Source organism: Eucyclogobius newberryi, unplaced genomic scaffold (assembly GCF_026437365.1).
Source record: "Eucyclogobius newberryi isolate DKJ021-1_F unplaced genomic scaffold, fEucNew1.0.hap1 SCAF_22, whole genome shotgun sequence".
Taxonomy (NCBI): domain Eukaryota; kingdom Metazoa; phylum Chordata; class Actinopteri; order Gobiiformes; family Gobiidae; genus Eucyclogobius; species Eucyclogobius newberryi.
Window position 1 is genome coordinate 20,757,405 of NW_027315857.1, and position 22,422 is coordinate 20,779,826.

The 22,422-nt window shown below is 41.3% G+C and overlaps 1 protein-coding gene across 1 annotated transcript in view; it reads left to right on the top strand.

Moving 5' to 3' along the window:
* Positions 1 to 22,422, top strand: part of LOC140371525 (FERM domain-containing protein 7) — a 37,057-nt gene that overhangs the window by 1,923 nt on the left and 12,712 nt on the right. The window contains exons 2-6 of the mRNA XM_072458695.1: positions 1,064 to 1,236; positions 18,005 to 18,115; positions 18,384 to 18,589; positions 19,575 to 19,728; positions 20,296 to 20,374. Coding sequence (XP_072314796.1) covers positions 1,064 to 1,236; positions 18,005 to 18,115; positions 18,384 to 18,589; positions 19,575 to 19,728; positions 20,296 to 20,374 — 723 coding nt within the window. The remainder of the gene's footprint in view (positions 1 to 1,063; positions 1,237 to 18,004; positions 18,116 to 18,383; positions 18,590 to 19,574; positions 19,729 to 20,295; positions 20,375 to 22,422) is intronic.

Below are 22,422 nucleotides of genomic sequence, written 5' to 3' on the forward strand. Positions count from 1 at the left end.
CTCTTTGGCTCCCAAAGTTTACCGGGTTTAAACTGACTTTGAAACTTTACCACCAATTTTACGTGTGGCGGGTTTTTGTTTTTTTCTTGTATCCCCAAGGTTCACTTTTGTAGTGTTGGAGCAAACTTTGAAATGCCTCACGAAAGACAAACAGACAACATTTCAAGGTGAAAATATAAATTCTATTCAACCCATGAAGAAAAGCAGGAGGCGTGCTCTAGTTTCTCCAATAAACTGCCTCTCCAATAAACTGCCAGTATCTATGTTCCCCGGTGCCTATGTTCCCCTGTACGTATGTTCCCCTGTATCTATGTTCCCCGGTGCCGATTTTCCCCCGGTGCCAATGTTCCCCGGAGCCTATGTTCCCCGGTGCCAATGTTCCCCGGTGCCTATGTTCCCCGGTGCCAATGATCCCCGGTACATATGTTCCCCGGTGCCGATTTTCCCCGGTATATAAGTTCCCCTGTACGTATGTTCCCCTGTATCTATGTTCCCCGGTGCCTATTTTCCCCCGGTGCCAATGTTCCCCGGAGCCTATGTTCCCCGGTGCCAATGTTCCCCGGTGCCAATGTTCCCCGGTGCCTATGTTCCCCGGTGCCAATGTTCCCCGGAGCCTATGTTCCCCGGTGCCAATGTTCCCCGGTGCCTATGTTCCCTGGTACCAATGTTCCTCGGTGCCTATGTTCCCCGGTGCCTATGTTCCCCGGTGCCTATGTTCCCTGGTACCAATGTTCCCCGGTGCCTATGTTCCCCGGTACCTATGTTCCCCGGTACCTGTGTCCCCCAGTGTTTTTTGGGCAATTTTCTTGTGTGATGTCATCAATTACAAACAGGAAGAGAAATTATGAACCTTAAAAATTTGCTTTTCTGTGATTTTTCTATTTATATGTATTTTTTAATGCATTTTAGTTCAATGTTTCGTGCGACCTGTAGGGGGTGCTTTGAAGGACATTTGCAGGTTTAAAGACATAATACGTATGGAGGATTTTGCCGGGACGATGGCGGCTGTAACTTTCCCATGTAGGCTAGTGACACAGAGTTTGTGTCCTCCTCATTATTCCAGCTCCACTTGCCCATCCTCGAGCACAGAAGGTGGCTGAAGGTCGCTAGGGGACGAGGGCGGTCGAGACGAAGAGGAGGGCTTCAGAGGGGAGGAACGGGGCGAGGGTTTTCCACGGGGATTCGCGACGACGTCCCTCGAACTCTCTCGCTGGACTTCGCGCCGACGGTAGACAGGTAACTTTTGCCTCACGACATTTGGTGGGCGTTAACTGTGAAGGAGCGGTGAGGGTGGAGCTAGTACAGCCAATATTCAAATTTCAGCACAAAAATCTTCAAATATAGCTTTAATGTGGAAATCACTCATCAATTGAAAATCAACATTTGTGAATATTGTATTTTCTGGACTATAAGTCGCACCGAGTATAAATTGCACCAGCCAAAAAATGCATAATAGAGAAGAAAAAAAACATATATAAGTCGCACTAGAGTATAAGTCACATTTTTGGGGGAAATTTATTTGATAAAATCCAAGACCAAGAACAGACATTTCATTTTGAAATGCAGTTTAAAATAATAACAGATGAGAGAACATGGTGAATAGGTGTACGTATGCTAACGCTAACACCTTCAGCTACATGAGGCACAGACAGAACTGTGGTAAGTGTCTGGTATGTTAACGTAACATATGAACAGTTATTCAGATAACTATAGCATAAAGAACATGCTAACAAGTTTACCAAAGCATCAGTTTTACCCCAAATCACTAAATACATTGAATTCTTCTTCCTCTGTGTCACTTCTAAACAACTCCACAAACTCCAGAGGAAGAGGAAGTGCAGATTCTTCTTCTGCGTCGCTTAGAGCCTAGAGCGCCCTCTTGTGGTTGCCAGTGTGAAAATAATGAATAACATCACATATAAGTCGCTCTGGAGTATAAATCACACTCTGGCCAAAACTATGAAAAAAGGTGCGACTTATAGTCCGGTTAAATACTGTATTCTGTTTGGAGATTTCACCCCAAAACATCCCATAGAAACACACTGGCCAACCATAGGATAGCACCATTCAGCTCTAAAGCACGAGCACTACCGATTCCCTCCTTTCCTCGTCTCCTTGCCTTGCGCCCTCTGTCCTCCGCCCGGAGACGAGGACTATTGATCCCGGGCTCCCGTTCTGATTGGGCCAAACATTAGTGGAGTATTCATTCAGGGGGGACACCACTCTGACAATGGGAGTCTGTCAGCGTGATTGATGAACCTGTTAAGTGTTAATAATGAAATAAACTTTTAATACAGACGCGCATTAACCTGTCATGTTCGCTTTATACGTTCAACCTGCAAAAGATTTTTTATAACCTGGAGTGCGCGCGTCCTCCCCCGTGTTACTGTGGCAGAGTGGTTATCGCGTCTGGCGCCCTCCGGGTCGAGTTAGAGGGGAAAACAAACAAATGAATACGACGACCGTTTCACAATCAGTGGTGGAAAGTAACAAAGTATTCAAGTAAAAGGACTGTGTAAAGTTGTTTTTACAGTAGCTACTTTTGAATTTTACTATTTGAGGACAATATCTGTACTTTCTACTCCACTGCACTTTAGAACTGGGCTGAAACGTAGAAAGTATTTTTCACATGTTTTGAGGAGTTATTTTCGGCACGTTCGCGGCGACGTTCTGCCAAAAATGTACACTTAAAATACACACAAAAAGGCTACTGTTAAATAAAGATCAGCTCAATTCTATATAAAAAATTTGCCCATTTAACGCGTAAACAAGTCTCAAAAACATGTGTGAAATGCTTTAAATTCTTCAAACATGTACTTCAAAAGCTTTACCGAAGTATGTTTGTATGAGCTACTTTTATTTTTACTTAAGGAACAAAACTGAGTACTTACGCTTACAGAGGCTTGCTAATTGTCTAAAATCCTTAACATTTAGTCCAGTTTAGTTAGTAAGTATTTAAATCAGAGAGTCTGTTCCTACTGGTAGTATTTTTGAGATCTGGCAACCAAAAAGAAGCTGTTCATTCTTCTTCTCTGATTAGTTAATCGTCTTGAGAACCAAAACACCAAAAGGCAACAACTAATTAATTTTCCCGACTAGTTATCAAGTTATCAGTAGAAGCACTATTAGAAGCTGAACACCTTTAACTCATATTTCGAGACAAACGCTGTGAAATTTGAAACAACATTTCCACCTTCGTTACCTTCAATCGACGCCAAGTCATTAAACACAAAACTCCATCAAAAAAACACTTTATTTCGTGCCGCGCTTCCCACGGCGCCACTTCGACCAATCCCTTCGCTCTCGTTCTTGGGCCGACATCAGTGAACAAATAGCAAAAAGAAGGAAACGCGCGCACCAGAATCTCGGTATCGATCCGCGTGCCAAACCGCATTACGGACAGGAAACGCGGCTTTGAAGAGAAGTTCTAACTGTCGCTATCGCGCGCCGCTATAATCCATCATATCTGCGAATCAAATTAACATTTATTTACACGCGGGGCACTTCTAAAAAAAACGCGGGGATTTCCAGCTAGCGCACTCTCTCTGGGGGCCAAATCATTAGACACGGGTTAATTGGAGCTATAATTAATAACGGTGGAGACTTGTACGCGCGCGCCGTGGATCGGCGAGGTCGCGGAGGTAAATCATATTAATTTCAACATTGATTAAGCAATAAAAAGACTTTTAACTAGCGGGCTTGTATATCACTTACCGCGCGATCGAGGGTCTAAATTGTTAATTAAATTGCGGGGTTTTCACTAGAGTGCGAGGGATCACTTAACGTAGATAAAGTAGGGTTTTTGAAGATAGCGGGGTAATGTGGGAGCGATTCTGAAAGTGCCGGAATCGGGGAGCGTTCTGGACGTGGAGATAAAAAAAAAGTAGAATGGAAAAGCGGGCGCGGATTGGATACGGGCGAGGAAGGCTTTGAAATCGACTCATTTTAACGTGTACAGTAAGTTTACTCGAAGATATCAAGGGGCGAATGGAGAGACGAGTTAGATAGACGGCGAAGTTTGTTGGGGACGTATGGAAACTTTTGGCAGATTTCAGGACGCGTTTTCTGCTAGAACCTGCATAAAACACACACATCCGCCATGTACATGAGGCGATTTCAGGGAACTCTGTCCGTCTTCTCAAAATCCGATCATTTACTTGATTGTCTTGATTGCCGATTTGTTGGAAAGATGCGATTAAAACCATTGCGATCGCCCAAATTTGATGAGTCGGCGCCGAATCTGCATCAAATTTGAATTCAGTCACAAACGTTAGGTCTTTTATTTGATCAAACATGAACATTTTGACTCAAATTTGAGCCCAACGTTGGCGGAAACACAATGTTTAAAATGCCCCCTACAGGTCGGACAACTGATCGAACTAAAATGCAGTTAAGATAAATACATTTAACATTTTACTAAAATTGATTAAAAAAAATATCACAGAATATCACATTTTTTAGGTTTATAATTTAATTTCCTGTTTGTAATTGATGACATCACACTAGGAACCAGCAAACACTGGGCAAAAACTCATCTAATGTCGCATTTTTTTGACAAATGAAACATGAGAGCGACTTTGTTTTGTTGAAGTAAAAAAAGTAGTTTTTTATTGTAAATTATGTATAATGAAGAAAAAGTCTGGTGGGCCCTCTTGTATCTTACGAGGTTAATGAATGGGTCTAATGAATGGGTCAAATGTTGAAGTCAAAAGATTTATACAAAATCTTAAATTCAGATATATTATATTACACACTAAAGCAGCTCAAAAATACAGAAATATCAACATTTTATCCTGTACACAACTTACTTTACACTGATTACTAAATGCTGAGCTAAAACCTACACTTGGAAACGCTTCTATCAACATTCCAAACAGCTCTAAATCATTTTCTAACTGTAATTAAAATTTGGACTTAAATAAAAGAGGCCACATTTTTCAGGAACTGATAAAAAGATCTGGAGTATTAACATGAGAGGCTCCTCGGAGGTTTTGGGACTCGACAAAAGGCAGCAGGTAATAGAGTTCTTACCGTGGAGTGAGTTATCACGAGTGATACGAAGCCAAGGCCGTCCCTAGACCCCGCGAGGCCGCCGCGAAGGTGGGCTCTATAAAACACTGCTCCGGCAAGGTTAAAGCAGCAGTATGTAGGGAAATATGGAAAATAGTTGTATAGCCGTGGTCATGACAAGACGCAAAGCTTTTAACAGCTTCTGAGCGGGTGTACGATTAATATGTCGGCTTATAACGCAGTGGACGCTTTGAAGTGTTCAGTGTGCAACTTTTTGATGGGTTGTGTATGTCACCCGCTTGTTTCCACGGAGATGTTACTGGCTAAAATGTTTCATCGAACACAGTAAGTAACGTCAGGTCAAGTCAAAGCGCACAAGTGACTCAAATTAGACTTTTTGGCGCTTTTAATCGTGATATTATAACATTTTATAATCTTCGGTGCTGTGTTTAAGTCCACGAATCATCACTTCTGACCATTCCTGCCATAAAATCGCGATAATTTGATGCTACGTGCTAAAGCTAACGCTACAATCCCGCCCTGCACTGTTCCGTCATTAATACCCCAGCGACAGGGACAGGGCCGTAGCAAAACACGTGCGCCGCGGGGGGCGCTGGAGGGGGCGGAGTGAGGAGATCCATCATCGTCCGTCAACAAGAGCTAATCAAGAACAACGTGCTAACTAAAGAGTCAACGGCGAGTCGACGTAGCGGTAAACGAACGGCCGTAAAACGCAGCGGTTTAAAAGGTTTCACGCTTGATTAGTTTGATATCGTAAGGGCTTCGTTGGACGGATAAATGGGCCGTACGCACGACACTGGGAAACGACGGAAACAAACGAAAATGACGGTACTGCAATTTCAAAGAAAAGAATAATAAATAATCCATTTTACTTTGCAACAAAAAATAAATTGCAAAGACTAGACTTGTGATTGTTACAACGTCCTGACTTACTAAAATATGTAACAAAAAAAGTCTAAATTGGATTCCTATGTAAACGGGACTAAAAGCTCAGTTAAAAGAAGATATATGCTACATTTTTCAACAATAGTTATAATCTATGACACCCGTGGGTCATTATTTAATTCTTTGGATGTTTAAACAAGAAATATTGATCTAAAACTACTAAAAAGAAACAATTGTGCTGACTACGAGTCCAAAACTGTGTCACCGTGAACGCGATTGCAACAAAGTGCACAGTCGGGGTCGAAAACAGTCGATTCTTTTCATGTTTGTCAAAGTGATGCTGCTGAATTCTACGTCTCTCGACACCAAAAGAAGAGAACGCTGTAAGTGAGCAGTGAACGTGTCGGGCGGGTTTGGGGAAAAAAAGTAATTTTCAGAGCAATGGCGTCTTGAGTCGTGAGGATGAAGAAATACTGCAAAACGCATGAATCGGTCTAAATACAACTTTGAAAAGGGTAAATGAGACGGGGAAACAAGTTGATTTTGCATAATATGTCTCAATCAAATAAAGGATAAACTAAAATGAATCATTAGCATTGTCGCTATGAGCAGAAGGTAGCCAGTTCAAACCTCACTTAAGGCACCGTGTAATGCGCTGTAAATAATGTGGCTCCGTGATGGGCGTCTGAAACTAATATTATGAATTGTATTGAAGAAAAAGATAAGTTTAGTTTGATTTAGTTTGTTTGCCAACCTTGTTTTCAACTCTTCTTCTTCAGAATTTTAGTCACGTGATGTTGCTGTCGCCCGATTTGGCGCTGTTTATTTGTTGTCACCGCCATTTTGAAGACATCACCGCATGCTGTTGCCTCTCTGCTGTTAGATAGCACATTCAAAAAAAAAATGAAAATGAAAATACTTGATACTTGAAATGACAGAAGTTATGGGGTTTGATCTTTATCTACAGGAGAGTGTCGCGGAAAACGTTTAAAAGCAGCGACAACTTGTCAAACTTATGGCGACATTTCCATCTGCTCTTCCTCATCCACAAGCCCTCTGCACCGGACACGCCCACTGCACCGGACACGCCTTCTGCACCGGACACGCCTTCAAAGCTTTCAAGAGCACGGACTCCCGGACAGTTGGAAATTAGACTGCACATAGGCTAACTTTTAATAGCATAGCCACACAATAACATATAAACTAGCATTAGCATTAGCTGCTAAAGTCCTGAAACAAACAGCTCAGTCTGGAATGAGTTCTGTAAGTCCACTGGTCCCTCCTGAACACATTTCTGGTCAAACATGGTCTTTGGGGATGTTACAGAAGGAAAATAATCCTTTGTTTTGAGACTTTTTTGTTAGCACAGCCCACAGCGAGCATGCAGCTTTCGTCCTCAAGATGGCAGTAGCGACGAGTGTGTGACGTCTGACATCTTCAGGACAGTATCCCAGATGTGTGAGAGTGAAAAGTCCCCCTCGACCCCGTCCACAGTCTGGCACGTTTCTGTATTTCAATTGCCTCCTGAATCCAGCTACGATGATTGTCGTCCTTTTCCCAACGACGTTAGCTCCGTCTCAGTCCTGAACGTGAGATAGAACCAGGACGGAACAGACACGATTAGGACAGAGAAGAACAAGCGTCGTCGAATCTGTCAGGTAGGAAAAACATACAAACTCTTGCATGAAGCAGGAACCCTTTTAATATACTGACATTTTGACGCAAGCTGATGTTAGCGGAACCAAGAGGGAGAACAAGCAGATTTATGGCGGCGGTGACAGAGGACACGGCGAGGGCAGAAGATGCAGCGGAGACGGTCACATCTTACATTGTCCCGACACATTGTTCTTTGCTTTTAATCCGTCTCATTTCCTCACTGTGAAATTGTCCGTTTTGACTCTCGTAACTAGCTTAGCTTCAGATTAGCTTCCCCCTTCTCCTCTCGCCGATTTGCACACTCTTAAAAAGACACGCCAATCCACCGGCCGCAATATCCCAACTGCGAATTAAACGCGAGTTGGTGCCGTGGAAATAAGTGCCCGTTTTATCTGGATATTTAGTGTTCTCGCTGTGAAATAAGTGGCTAACCGGCTTAAGCGCGCGCGGTGAGGTTTCGGTTTCGCAGACAAATCCGCTTTCCCGTTGTAAATGTGGAGAAAGGAACGACTTGACTAAAAACGCGCTTGTTTCGAAATGGATTTAAATTGCGTTGACGTGGCCGAAGAGTTATCCGGTTTTTAGTTTTACGCCGTTTCATTTTAACGCTAGCAAAACAAAGACACGTTTTCCACTGCTTTGCCACGGATATTCCATAGTACAACATTAAACTAGTCTATAATGGCTTAATTAATTTACAAAAAACAAAAACTAAAAGGTGTACTTGAGCTAAATGTATGGGAACTCACATGTTTTACTCTTTTGTTTTAATAGAACGCTTGAGTAAAGTTTAGCAAGCACAGGATGGTTTTTAATCATGTTTTCGCCACAAATAAAACAATCCTGGGTAAGATTTGTCCTGTGGTGGAAAAACAAAAGAAATTCAATAAAATGTTCATCTATAAGGCCAATCCAATGTCAATAAATACATAAAAATACACACATATACTCACATACTGCTACAGATCTTTAAAACTGGGTCAAATGCTGAGAGAAAATTCACATTTGTTGTTGAAAAGCCAATTGTAAAAGGCTTTGCAAATGAGGCGGAAATCAATTAAGTGAAGGAAGACGAGTTGAGCATCAATATAATCTGATGGGGTTTTTAAAAACACGGAGGAGCTTTGTGAAGAAACAGCGGTTTGGACAAAGACACGGTGTAAAAGAGCATTTTGAGCTCGGAACATTGTAACTTAAGGAAGATGTTCATTTACTTTTGGTATATATGGTCAGTTTGTGTTTTAAAAGTTTGGATTTCTGTCTTTGTCGTATCAGTTTTTACATAATTCTTTGTCAAAACCCGCACAGTTGTGAACAATCGGAAATAAATCTGATTTGTCACATCAGATAGAACTGTTTATCGGGGCTTTGGTCGACTATGTTCAGCTGATCCAAACTACGAGACCAAAACCGCACGGGAATTCATGTCAAAACAACATTTATACAAAAAAGTACATGCGTAACGGTTTATATATGTGTCAAAATTCAGATTAAACTACCATATCTTCCACTATGTGCATTCTTCTTTCCGCTGCTGTCCCATATATCTACAAAAAATACTTGGTCGACAAGTTTGGATCGACTAAACAATAAATATTCCCTCTTTATGTCACAGGATATGACATTTCAATCATCTGATCGCTCCAGAAATCAGATCATGATCACATTTCGGCGTGATTCGGTTGTGCATGTGAACACAAAGCAGGTACGGAGCAGTGGGCGGGGATAGGGGGTGAGTGAAAACTGAATATTTCAAGCGTGTATGAAATAATCTAAATTGGACAGGATTCGTTTGTGAAATAAAAAAATTACCCAACGACGGCAAGTAACGTCAATAATGTTCTTGTTTATGAACTTTCTTCCGGCAATAACAGAGTGGTAAACACACGACAGGACAAAATGACAGGAACGTTCTAATTCTATAGCTTCTATTCTATGTCCGCTTTTCTCCTTTAATCCATTCGCAGAGGAGAATTAATGGTATTACATTTAATTCCAATCCGGATGCCGAATCACAAACATGGAAGGATTCACACGGCACTAAAAACACAGACGACGTTCGTCATTATTGCAATTTACCCGTCCAGAAAGGGCTTTACGGTAAGATAACGACGGTGGAAAACGATCACGACATGGTTAAAAGCTCTTGAAAAATTTAATTAAATCAAATTAAAATAAATACCAAAAAATTAATAAATAAATAAATTCAAATAAATAAAATAAAATGAATAGAATAGAATATAAATAAATAAAAATATGAAAGCACTTAAAAGTCGATTTAGGATCATATTTAGTACAACTCGGCACCTTTAAGTTGTAAAAGCCCAATGCTACGGGTAAGTTGAAAAAGCTGATAATTATGCACATCTTAGGACCTTTCAATAAAACATATTTGTGACTTGAAAGCTTCCTGACAGCTCATCACTATGCTCGCTGTAAATCAAATTAACTTCACGTGTATTTTAAAGATGGATTTTTGGATCGCAGTGTCACGCCGCTCCTCGTCGCCGAGTGTCTGACTTTATTAAAGATGCAGAGCGCGTGTCGGGCCGCTGTTAATGACGGCGCGGCTGAATCAGCAAAAACGCAGGAGGGCGGGGGAGGGCGGGGGAGGGACGGGGAGGGCGGGGGAGAGGGACGGGGGAGGGACGAGGAGAGTGACGGGGGAGGGACGGAGGAGAGTGACAGGGGAGGGCGGGGGAGAGGGACGGGGAGGGCGGGGGAGCGTGACGGGGGAGGGATGGAGGAGAGTGACGGGGGAGGGACGGGGAGGGCGGGGGAGAGTGACGGGGGAGGGACGGAGGAGAGTGACGGGGGAGGGACGGGGGAGAGTGACGGGGGAGGGATGGAGGAGAGTGACGGGGGAGGGACGGGGAGGGCGGGGGAGAGTGACGGGTGAGGGACGGAGGAGAGTGATGGGTGAGGGACGGGGGGAGGGCGGGGGAGGGACGGAGGAGAGTGACAGGGGAGGGCGGGGGAGAGGGACGGGGGAGGGACGGGGAGGGCGGGGGAGAGTGACGGGGGAGGGACGGAGGAGAGTGACGGGGGAGGGACGGAGGAGAGTGACGGGGGAGGGACGGGGGAGAGTGACGGGGGAGGGACGGAGGAGAGTGACGGAGGAGGGACGGGGGGGAGAGTGACGGGTGAGGGACGGGGGGAGAGTGACGGGTGAGGGACGGGGGGAGGGCGGGGGAGGGACAGGGGAGAGGGACGGGGAGGGCGGGGGAGAGTGACGGGGGAGAGCGAAAGAATGATGGGGAGGACGGGGGTGATGGGGGAGGGACAAGGGAGGGCGGGAGAGAGTGACGGGGTAGGGATGGAGGAGTGTGACGGAGGAGGGAAGGGGGAGAGTGAGAGAGAGTGATGGGGGATGGACGGGGGTGGGACGGGGGAGTGACTGGGACGGGGGAGTGACTGGGACGGGGGAGTGACTGGGGGGGAGGGCGGGGGAGAGGGAAGGGGAAGAGTGAGAGAGAGTGATGTGGGAGGACGGGGGTGATGGGGAGGGACGGGGGAGAGTGACAGGGGGAGGGACAAGGGAGGGCGGGAGACAAGGACACGGGGAAGAAATGAGTCCCAAAAGATCCAACTCTGTCGTGTTATGCTGCGTTTTGTGAAGTATTTTGTCAATAATATGTGGAAAATTGTGAGAATTCAAGCTGCAATTTTGAATAAACTACTAATATTTTCAAACAATGCAAAAAAAAAATGTTTTGAGAATAAATATTTTGTTTGTTTTGATGTAACAAAAACAATTTAATCTGTCACTTAATTTCAAACTCTAGATTGCGTTATGTAAACTTAAATAAAAGTCAGCGTTGGTTTAAAATATTTCTACATTTTGTTGTTAAATATACTAAACGCTTTGATTTCTTCTAAAATTACAGACATAATTTGCAAAACACAAACTGTGCAGTTCTGTTCACAATTTCAGGGCTGTCACTGATATCATATTGTCATGTGTCATATTTTAAAACTTTAGTTGTTGACTACATTGAGACTTTTGAAATACAATTTTACTCAAATAAAGGTTGAAATATGGTGACTGACGGCTGCTACATGGAGAATATTTATGAAAAAAATTTGAATAATCTAAAATAATGTATTGATTTTAATTTAATAATGCAGGTATCTTTGTAATAAAAATGTATTTGTGTTTGTGTTTTGGGGTATTTTTAGTCCAGAGAATGATTACAATTACGAGCATGATTATTTCGATTATTAATATAGTCACAATTATTTTATTTAATATTTTTGTCATTGTAAAACTACTTTTCGGAACTACACCTCCTCACCGTCATGTAACCGCTCTTTTATTATTTTATTATTTTTGAACCAAACTAAATATAAACAACAAAAAAACCTTTTATGGATAAAACTTTCAACATTTTAATTGTAATGCTATTGCAGTGAATATTGACGAACTCAAAATGATCCAAATGAACCCAAATCATACATATATTTAAAAAAACGCATATAAATAGCAAGTCTTTAGTGTGTGATTGAAATCTTAACTATTCTGCAATTTAATGTTTTTAATTAACCAAGCATGTTTAATTTCAAGGTGTCTCCCTCTCCTGCAGTTGAAATGTGTGTGTGTGTGTGTGTGTGTGTGTGTGTCGTGTCTGTGTGTGTTGCGTGTGTGTGTGTGTGTGTGTCTGTGTGTGTGTGTGTGTCGTGTGTGTCTGTGTGTGTGTGTGTCGCGTGTGTGTGTTGCGTGTGTGTGTGTCGTGTGTGTCTGTGTGTGTGTGTGTGTGTGTGTGTGTCTGTGTGTGTGTGTGTGTCGTGTGTGTCTGTGTGTGTGTGTGTCGTGTCTGTGTGTGTTGCGTGTGTGTGTCTGTGTGTGTGTCGCGTGTGTGTGTTGCGTGTGTGTGTGTCGTGTGTGTCTGTGTGTGTGTGTGTGTGTCGTGTGTGTCTGTGTGTGTGTGTGTCGTGTCTGTGTGTGTTGCGTGTGTGTGTCTGTGTGTGTGTCGCGTGTGTGTGTTGCGTGTGTGTGTTGCGTGTGTGTGTCTGTGTGTGTGTGTGTTGTGTGTAAACAATAGAGTAGATTGGGCGTCGCGTGGCTCTGACAGCTCCAGCCTCATGATTAATGACGCTCCGTTTAAAGTGATTAGTGCATTAATACGCTCTGTGATGGCTGCGTGGAGCTAACGGCTAACGCTACAGGGAAAGGTCAGGCACGCGCACACGCTCCTGAACTCACCCGCGCACACGCTACTGAACTCACCCGCGCACACACTGCTGAACTCACCCGCGCACACGCTCCTGAACTCACCCGCGCACACGCTACTGAACTCACCCGCGCACACGCTCCTGAACTCACCCGCGCACACGCTACTGAACTCACCCGCGCGCTCCTGAACTCCCCCGGGGTTTAGATTGTGTCATCTGCCTTCCTTTTGGTCGTGCACAACCATTGAGGCCTCTGTCTTTGCATTTTGTATAAACATTTAGATTTATATAGAAGTTCACACATGAGAGAACAAGTGCACTGGCATTTGTCCACCACATTCAATGACTCACTCTATTTTTAACAATTTGAGGTGGTCATTGACAATTTTAAAGGAATAATAGAGGATTTTTGTCGTCTCATTTCCTCGTGGCGTGGACAGCCGAGTAGTTCTCCCACATGTCAATCATTCCCTGCGTGCTGCTGCACACCTGCAGCCTCGTTCTCAGGAGAGCGGCACGTTTCCATGGCTGCGCATGTGTGGTTGATATGCCGGTGTGTGTTTAGCGAGTTCCTTCAGTTACAGCACAAAATAACCACAGAGAAAGTGTTAGAACTGAGAAGAGACAGAAATCTGCGAAGACGAGAGATGATGCAATAAATGCTAATAAACAAACGCACGTGTAGCAGCAAGGCTGTTGTGGGAGGGTCCTAGAAACAACAGGAGGGTGAGTGTGCGCATGCGGCATTTTTAAAATGCACTTGAGTTCTCAAATTGACAACAAATCCTCTATTATTCCTTTAAGCGTTTTAGTATCTTTATGTCGTGTTTTAGTTTCTTTATGTCAGGTTTTAGTTTCTTCATGTTGTGTTTTAGTATCTTTATGTCGTGTTTTAGTATCTTTATGTCGTGTTTTAGTATCTTTATGTCAGGTTTTAGTTTCTTCATGTTGTGTTTTAGTATCTTTATGTCGTGTTTTAGTATCTTTATGTCGTGTTTTAGTATCTTTATGTTGTGTTTTAGTATCTTTATGTCGTGTTTTAGTTTCTTTATGTTGTGTTTTAGTATCTTTATGTCGTGTTTTAGTATCTTTATGTCGTGTTTTAGTATCTTTATGTTGTGTTTTAGTATCTTTATGTCGTGTTTTAGTTTCTTTATGTTGTGTTTTAGTATCTTTATGTCGTGTTTTAGTATCTTTATGTCGTGTTTTAGTATCTTTATGTTGTGTTTTAGTATCTTTATGTTGTGTTTTAGTATCTTTATGTCGTGTTTTAGTATCTTTATGTCGTGTTTTAGTATCTTTATGTCGTGTTTTAGTATCTTTATGTCGTGTTTTAGTATCTTTATGTCGTGTTTTAGTTTCTTTATGTTGTGTTTTAGTATCTTTATGTCAGGTTTTAGTATCTTTATGTCAGGTTTTAGTATCTTTATGTCGTGTTTTAGTATCTTTATGTTGTGTTTTAGTATCTTTATGTCGTGTTTTAGTATCTTTATGTCGTGTTTTAGTATCTTTATGTCGTGTTTTAGTATCTTTATGTTGTGTTTTAGTATCTTTATGTCGTGTTTTAGTTTCTTTATGTTGTGTTTTAGTATCTTTATGTCGTGTTTTAGTATCTTTATGTCGTGTTTTAGTATCTTTATGTTGTGTTTTAGTATCTTTATGTTGTGTTTTAGTATCTTTATGTCGTGTTTTAGTATCTTTATGTTGTGTTTTAGTATCTTTATGTCGTGTTTTAGTTTCTTTATGTTGTGTTTTAGTATCTTTATGTCGTGTTTTAGTATCTTTATGTCGTGTTTTAGTATCTTTATGTTGTGTTTTAGTATCTTTATGTTGTGTTTTAGTATCTTTATGTCGTGTTTTAGTATCTTTATGTCGTGTTTTAGTATCTTTATGTCGTGTTTTAGTATCTTTATGTCGTGTTTTAGTATCTTTATGTCGTGTTTTAGTTTCTTTATGTTGTGTTTTAGTATCTTTATGTCAGGTTTTAGTATCTTTATGTCAGGTTTTAGTATCTTTATGTCGTGTTTTAGTATCTTTATGTCGTGTTTTAGTATCTTTATGTTGTGTTTTAGTATCTTTATGTTGTGTTTTAGTATCTTTATGTCGTGTTTTAGTATCTTTATGTCGTGTTTTAGTATCTTTATGTCGTGTTTTAGTATCTTTATGTCGTGTTTTAGTATCTTTATGTCGTGTTTTAGTATCTTTATGTCGTGTTTTAGTTTCTTTATGTTGTGTTTTAGTATCTTTATGTCGTGTTTTAGTATCTTTATGTCGTGTTTTAGTATCTTTATGTCGTGTTTTAGTATCTTTATGTCGTGTTTTAGTTTCTTTATGTTGTGTTTTAGTATCTTTATGTCGTGTTTTAGTATCTTTATGTCGTGTTTTAGTATCTTTAAGTCGTGTTTTAGTATCTTTATGTCGTGTTTTAGTATATTTTGTGTTGTGTTTTAGTACTTGAATATTAACGGGATCAACGCAGTACGCTACATCACAGTCTGGAGTCTCAAGAAAGCACCGAAAAATGATGCAGAATGGACTCTCTTGAAGGACGTTTGGAATATAAAGTGGATTGAACTATTTATTTGAATGTGGAATAGTGTTTCCCAGCCGATAGCATCTCTGCCATCAGCTCGGCTCCGTTTCCCACGTCACAATCAGAGCGGCGGCCATGTTCTCATTTGCACAAACATTACATCACCTCCACGACCGAATAAGGAGTTCAAATCACCACAATCAGATACAATCACTCACTAAACCCAAAGATCATTAAATACAGACAGACTTTGTTTGTCATAATTTGTTGTAAATATAGCACTGCAATAGAAAATGGTAAATCAGCTTGTCGCAAGTAAAGCGTTTATAACAATTTAAGGAAAAAACTTTGGCATTTTTTGCAATCGTTGACAAAATAACAAGATTTGGCAGATTTGAACTGGTCTTTTTGAGCAGTTCTTTTCTTAGAAATCTGTAGTTGATTAGTTTCTGCTTCTCCTTTAGATGTTTTCTCTGCTCGATGCAAGTGATTTGACCCTCCTCAAACACACCGACATCTCCTCCATGACCACGGGATTCGTCTTTCCACACGGTTCAGTTGACGCTGAAAGAACATCACCTGCAGCAGTTGTCCAGCAGGAGGAGAAGGCCTGTTGTCCATTGTATGTTAAATTAAATTATGTTTCTTTACTTTTAAAATAAAGTTTTGATTGATTGATTGATTAAAGGTGGGCTTTCACCATTTATTTTATTTTCAAAAAGAGAAAAATAGGCCACCTGAATTGTCCACCTGATGAGGTTTTTTTTTCTTTTTACTTCTACTTTCTAACTCACACATTTTTCACACTTAAGACGTAAAAAATTAAAATAAAAAATTTAACGTTATGATGGATGAATTATTATTATTTATGTATTTTTTTTATTTTTTTTTATCCATAGACGTAAAATACAAATTAGTATCAGTAAATTGAATATATTTTAAAAACATGCTAATTTACAATAAGAACTAGAAACCCCAAAGCATTATATTGTACCTTATGACAAAATGTTTCTACTTTTAATTGGGCCTATTCCATTCTCTCCCTCCTTCTCTCCTTCCTCCCTTCAGTCTGTTCGTATGTCTCTCCGTCTCTCTCCTTCCTTCCTTCTTTCCCTCCTCTCTCTCTACCTTTCCCTCTTTCCCTCCTCTCTCTCTCTCTCTCTCTCTCTCTCTCTCTCTGTCTCTCTCCCTTTCCCTCCTCTCTCTCTCTACCTTTCCCTCCTCTCTCTGTCTCTCTCTCCCTCCCTCTCTCTCTCTCTCTCTCTCTTTCCCTCCTCTCTCTCTGTCTCTCTCTCCCTCTCTCTCTCTCTCTCTCTCTCTCTCTCCCTGGGGCGGTGAATACATGTTTAATCTGCATGTTGTCCCTGCAGCTGCTCAGTCTGCGCCTGATTGATCGACTGTGTGATTTAATTACTTAAATATTCATAAGTGTTTCTTGGTTGTTGTCGTTTTTTTCCTTTTCTTTTTTCATTTCTAAATTGACTCTGCTTTGTTTTCATTAGGATCATTTGGACACGTTTACTGCTCCGCTACACTGTAAATACATTTTCATTTCAGCGTCAAGTAATTCCCACTTATTTTTTATTCTTTTTATTAGGAAAAAAAACCATCAAATTTACCACAACTTGAAAATTGCAAGAAAAAAATATTGTCATCATTAGACAACAGGATTACACTAATACTATGAATATTTAGTTGCCAATGGGGCATGCGCACTCGGATCAGGAATTTAACCCACAACCTCCTTACCGAGCGAAAGAGATATAAGTATTTCCCAACACATCATAAGTACCGTATTTTCCAGACTATAAGTCACACTTTTTTTCATAGTTTTGGCCTTATACTCCAGAGCGACTTATATGTGATATTATCTGTTATTTTCACACTGACAACCACAAGAGGGCGCTCTAGGCTCTAAGCGACGCAGAAGAAGAATCTGCACTTCCTCTGGAGTTTGTGGAGTTGTTTAGAAGTGACACAGAGGAAGAAGAATTCAGTGGATTTAGTGATTTGGGGTAAAACTGATGCTTTGGTAAACTTGTTAGCATGTTCTTTATGCTATAGTTATCTGAATAACTGTTCATATGTTACGTTAACATACCAGACACTTACCACAGTTCTGTCTGTGCCTCATGTAGCTGAAGGTGTTAGCGTTAGCATAAGTCATGTAGCTGAAGGTGTTAGCGTTAGCATACGTACACCTATTCACCATGTTCTCTAATCTGATATTATTTTAAACTGCATTTCAAGATGAAATGTCTGTTCTTGGTCTTGAATTTTGTCAAATAATTTCCCCCAAAAAATGCGACTTATACTCCAGTGCGACTTATAGTCCGGAAAATACGGTAAAAGGAGTGCCTCAGACCAAAGTTCAGAGCAGCTGTGATACGGAAAAAAACACGGCGAGTTCAGCTTCTCTTTTAAATCTTTTGCTTTATTTCATTTGGATATTCAACTACATGGCTACGTATATTTTTGAGTGACATCACAGCGACACGAGTACATGAAAGTGTGAGAGCTTATTTAATGTGTGTAACGTGTTTACAGTATAATGTCCGCTTATCACAAACTATGGCCACATAACGCTGTCACTTACTTATCGCACGGCTTTAAATGCTTCATATGTCCAGGAGAGACGAGAGCAAAACGGAAATCCAGCTGCAAAAAAAATATTGCTGGTATAAAAGATTGATCAAATAATATAACTGAGTTTGGGACTGTTCCAAGGACAAAGCTGGAGACAGAAGACAGAACCAAAATCCTCAAGGCCACGATGGATGTGTACGGCATCAAAAGACTCTTGAAGCAGCTGCAGATGAACCAGCTCCTGAGTGAATGGTCTGAATGGCCCTATGACCCACAAGGTCAATATTTGAATCATTATTTACTGCCTGGTCCCATAATATAGGGTGAAGAAACTTATTAATGTAAATATACCTTAATCACTCAACTCAAGGTGGCATTGGCCGACTCTGTGGCCCTTCGTTTCTTGGATGTTTAAATATAAAATGAATAAAAACTGTTAGGACACACCCCAAATGAGTCATGTTTTTTTTTAGATACACCCCTAAACCTATTATCAAACTATGGGTAAATTAACATCTAGTGCAGCGACAACCAAACCTGGACTGGCCATCGGGAGCACTGGGAGTTTTTCTGGTGGGCAGGAGCACTCTTGGGCTAGTGTCAGGCCCCCCGAGTGTGAGGCCCCCGAGTGTCAAGCCCCCGAGTGTCAAGCCCCCGAGTGTCAAGCCCCCGAGTGTCAGCCCTTCTGGCAGTGTGGTCCTAAAGTTGTGGCTAGCAATGAGCCTGGTAAATAAAAGGCTGAAAATAAGACAGTACGTGTGAACTAGGGATGTTTTGTAGTTTTTCTTGGTTGAGAAGGAGGGTCTAAGGACAGCGGACTCTGGATCGTCGTCCATCGCCACCACAGACATTGTTTAATCCGTTTTTCACTGTCGCCCTCAGAGGCAACTGTTGTTGTGATTTTGGGCATTACAAAAATTAATTGAATTGAATTGACCCCATAAATGCATTCTTCACAAGTTATTTTTTTCAGGATGCAGGATTTTTTACGCTGATGGACCTCACATTCGTTTAGTTGTTCTGTTCATTTTCAGCCAATTGAAAAAAAGACGTTTATCATCACTTTATCTCAGCAAAGGAGTGAAAAAATCGTATCCTCAAAGGTTCTGACGTCCTGATGCAAGTCTGTGAAGCCTGGAGTGCTCAGGGGCCACTTTGGACCACCGCTGTTCACTGCGGCGCACACACTTCCAGGGGCGTTTCTAACAAGCACACTCTGGGGGCAGTAACAAGGGGACCTGATGGGAAATATTTTTATTCTATGAAGTATCCACTTAAATTATTCTATTTGGATTTGTATACCAATTAAAAGAGTAAAATTGTTCTAGCATTGTTTGTTTTTAAAGCTGTAATAGTATTGGCTTGTACTGGGATAACAAAAATATATATAGCCTTAAAGCATTTGGGTGTGAGTAACAATAAATTGGGCCATTTTTTTTTTTTTTAAAAACAGGCCGTGGCAAGCGTTATTAAGACAATATAAAATGCATAATAACAGAAAAGCACTCCTGTTTAGGACCAAATCCATGTAATTACATTTGAATTAATGTACACAAACATTAAGTTAGCAAGGTCATCCTATTAAAAAGACTTTTGTTGCTGAAACACAGGAAAGCCATACATACTTTCTTGATTTCAGTATATTTTATTTACTGCTATAACGTTGACGTACTGGTATGTTCCTTTAGGCTGTCAGGGTGTCTGGTTTCAGAGAAAGGCGGAGCTTCTTTGGCTTCGGCATTAAACTCCGCCCACTCCCACCTGAGAGAGCTGGACCTCAGTCACAACCATCCAGGATCTACAATTAAACAGTTGACTGCTCTACGGGACGACCCCCGCGGCCCCCTGCACTCTCCAACGCTAAGGTTCATTTGTCATTTGCATTTGACCCAAACGTTAACATTGTTTCTGTAACGGTCGTAAAGTGTGTTTTCGGATTGGAACCTGTAGGGGAGCGATGGCTTACTCCAGGTCGCCACAAGTGCAAGTGCCATTTTTTGTTATTCATCACAATAAAATCGGCTTGTTCTTCCAACTCTGGCAATGCATTGTGGTCTATTTTGACCCGTCTAGTGACCGGAGCTGGACACTTTTCAAGGTGCATTGTGAGAACGTTTGAGTCCTCTAGTTTTTCGCCTGCTGGGCATTTGGACAGCGCTGAAATGGCGTGATGCCTAAATAGTTCACTATTTGTAGAAGAGTGGGACATCCGGACACATCCAGAACTATTTCTTGTGAGCGAGGTCGACTCTCCACAGACATGACCTGTAACCGTGAATGGAGATGGTGCCAAGTATGTGATTTCTTTCCCTGCAGTATTTCCCAACCAAATGTTTTTCTTATGATTTGTGTGACCTTTCTCTGGACATACCGTAAAGCGAAGACCGCGCTTGTCCGATGAAAACCGTACTGTTGTCTGCGTTGGCGAGGAGGACCGGCCTTATCCCGACCATCCGGACCGCTCATGGGACGCCGCTACTGGGAGCTCGAGCGGTCCGGACTCTTTGGGACGTACGTAGCCGTTAGTTACAAAGACATTCGACGGAGAGGCGGCGACGAGCGAGTGTCAATACAATGGAGAAAAGTCCGTACACCATGAAGCACAACAAGATGGAACCTGTGATCTCGTCCTCGTGGAGGTCTGACTTTCTATGAGGTTCTTCCTAAAGGAGAACTGTCCCATCTCCACAGAATTCAAAGAACTTGGAGTCAGCTGGTGCAGTTGTTCCCTTTCTCTGATGACGAAAAAAAGCATAGAATATCAAAGGTTCACCGTTTCTTGAAGAGTTTTCAGATGCTTTGATATATTTGGAGTGTTTAGAAAGTCCTCTCTCTCTCTCAGCCTCAGAAAACAAACAAAAAACACTCTTTTAACATCCGTAAAACATCGCAATCTCGTGAGTATTTCTGCCCTAAAATAATAATCATTACTGCTGCATGCTTATGTTAGCAGGTCAGGGCAAGCTAGCATTTGTTTATCCCAACTACGTAAAATGGGAAACGCCAGCGAGACGTTTAATGAAGTTAAAAAGAAAAGCGTTTGTGCTAAAATATGAGCTCCCAAAGTAGTATGTAAGATCATGTTTAAAGGCCAATAACAATACAAATAATGCAAATAGTTGTCCTTTAAAGCATCCATAATGAAATTGACAGTTGACAGTTCCACATTTACCGACAAAAGTAACGTCGCTGGAGCGTTTTGGGTTCTTTTAGCCTCGTGCGGTGTTAAAAGTGCATTTGCAGAGGTGAAGATGGATTTCTGCTGCAGCGGAAAACGTCCCAGGAGGAAAATCACAGCGCAGGGACAACAGCTGGTCCACGGTTAGGTCAAAGAGGGAGAAAGGGAGAAAGAAAGAGAAAGAGGGAGAAAAGAGGGAGAAAAGAGAGAGGAAAGAGAGGAAAATGAGGGAGAAAGAATGAGAAAAGAGGGATAAAAGAAAGAGAAAGAAAGAGGAAGAGAAAGAGGGAGAAAAGAGAGGAAAATAAGGGCGAAAGAAAGAGGGAGAAAAGAGAAAGAGGGAGAAAAGTGGGAGAAAAGAAAGGAAGATGAGGGAGAAAGAAGGAGAAAAGAGGGATGAAAGAAGGAGAAAGAGGGAGAAAAGAAAGAGAAAGAGGGAGAAAAGAAGGAGGAAGAGGGAGAAAAAGGGAGAAAAGAAGGAGAAAGAGGGAGAAAAGAGAGTAAAATGAGGGAGAAAGAAGGAGAAAATAGGGAGAAAGAGGGATAAAAGAAGGAGAAAGATGGTGAAAGAGGGAGAAAAGAAGGAGAAAGAGGGAGAAAGAGGGATAAAAGAAGGAGAAAGAAGGAGGAGGAGGGAGAAAAGAGGAGAAAAGAAGAAGAAAGAAGGAGGAGGGGGGAGAAAAGAGGGAGAAAAGAGAGGAAAACAGACTCTCAGATTCTCGGGTTATGTCCCCAGCTTTGCATAAAGGTTTACGAGTGCGAGAGAGGTTTCATTTGTGTCATACAGAATACAAACTTCTCCTTTTCCACAAAGATCCATAATATAAAGTGACGACATGAACGTTTCTGTTGTTTTCTATATGTTAGTTGATGAAGGACGATATACTGCGAATTAAAATATTGCAATAAACAATAATATTGAAACTACTTTATGCCAATGACTCAATAACCCTAAAGCAGGAGAATCACAGTGAATCTTTTTGTAAATTAACATATAATAATCATGTAAAAGCATAAAAAGGACAAGAAGGAACACGCGATAAGTACTGAGTGTAGTAATGATTATATTTGACTCACTGCAAACCTTGGAGGACAATAAATGATGGATTAAATTTGGTATTTGCAGTTTATGGCCACGACCATAGAAAACATATGTGCTTGTGTATAACGCCATCTAGTGGACTCAGTGGGACATATAGTTCTACATATTATATTTATGGTCCAGACAGAACTATGAGTCAAAATATATGTTATTTGTGTTGTTCTAAATCAAATAATAGTTCTGCATTTTTAACTCTTAGTGAATCATACTTTTTATTCATTTTTGTGCGAAAATAGCAAATATTTCCATGTCCGAACTTCAATATTGGTCGTTTTGATT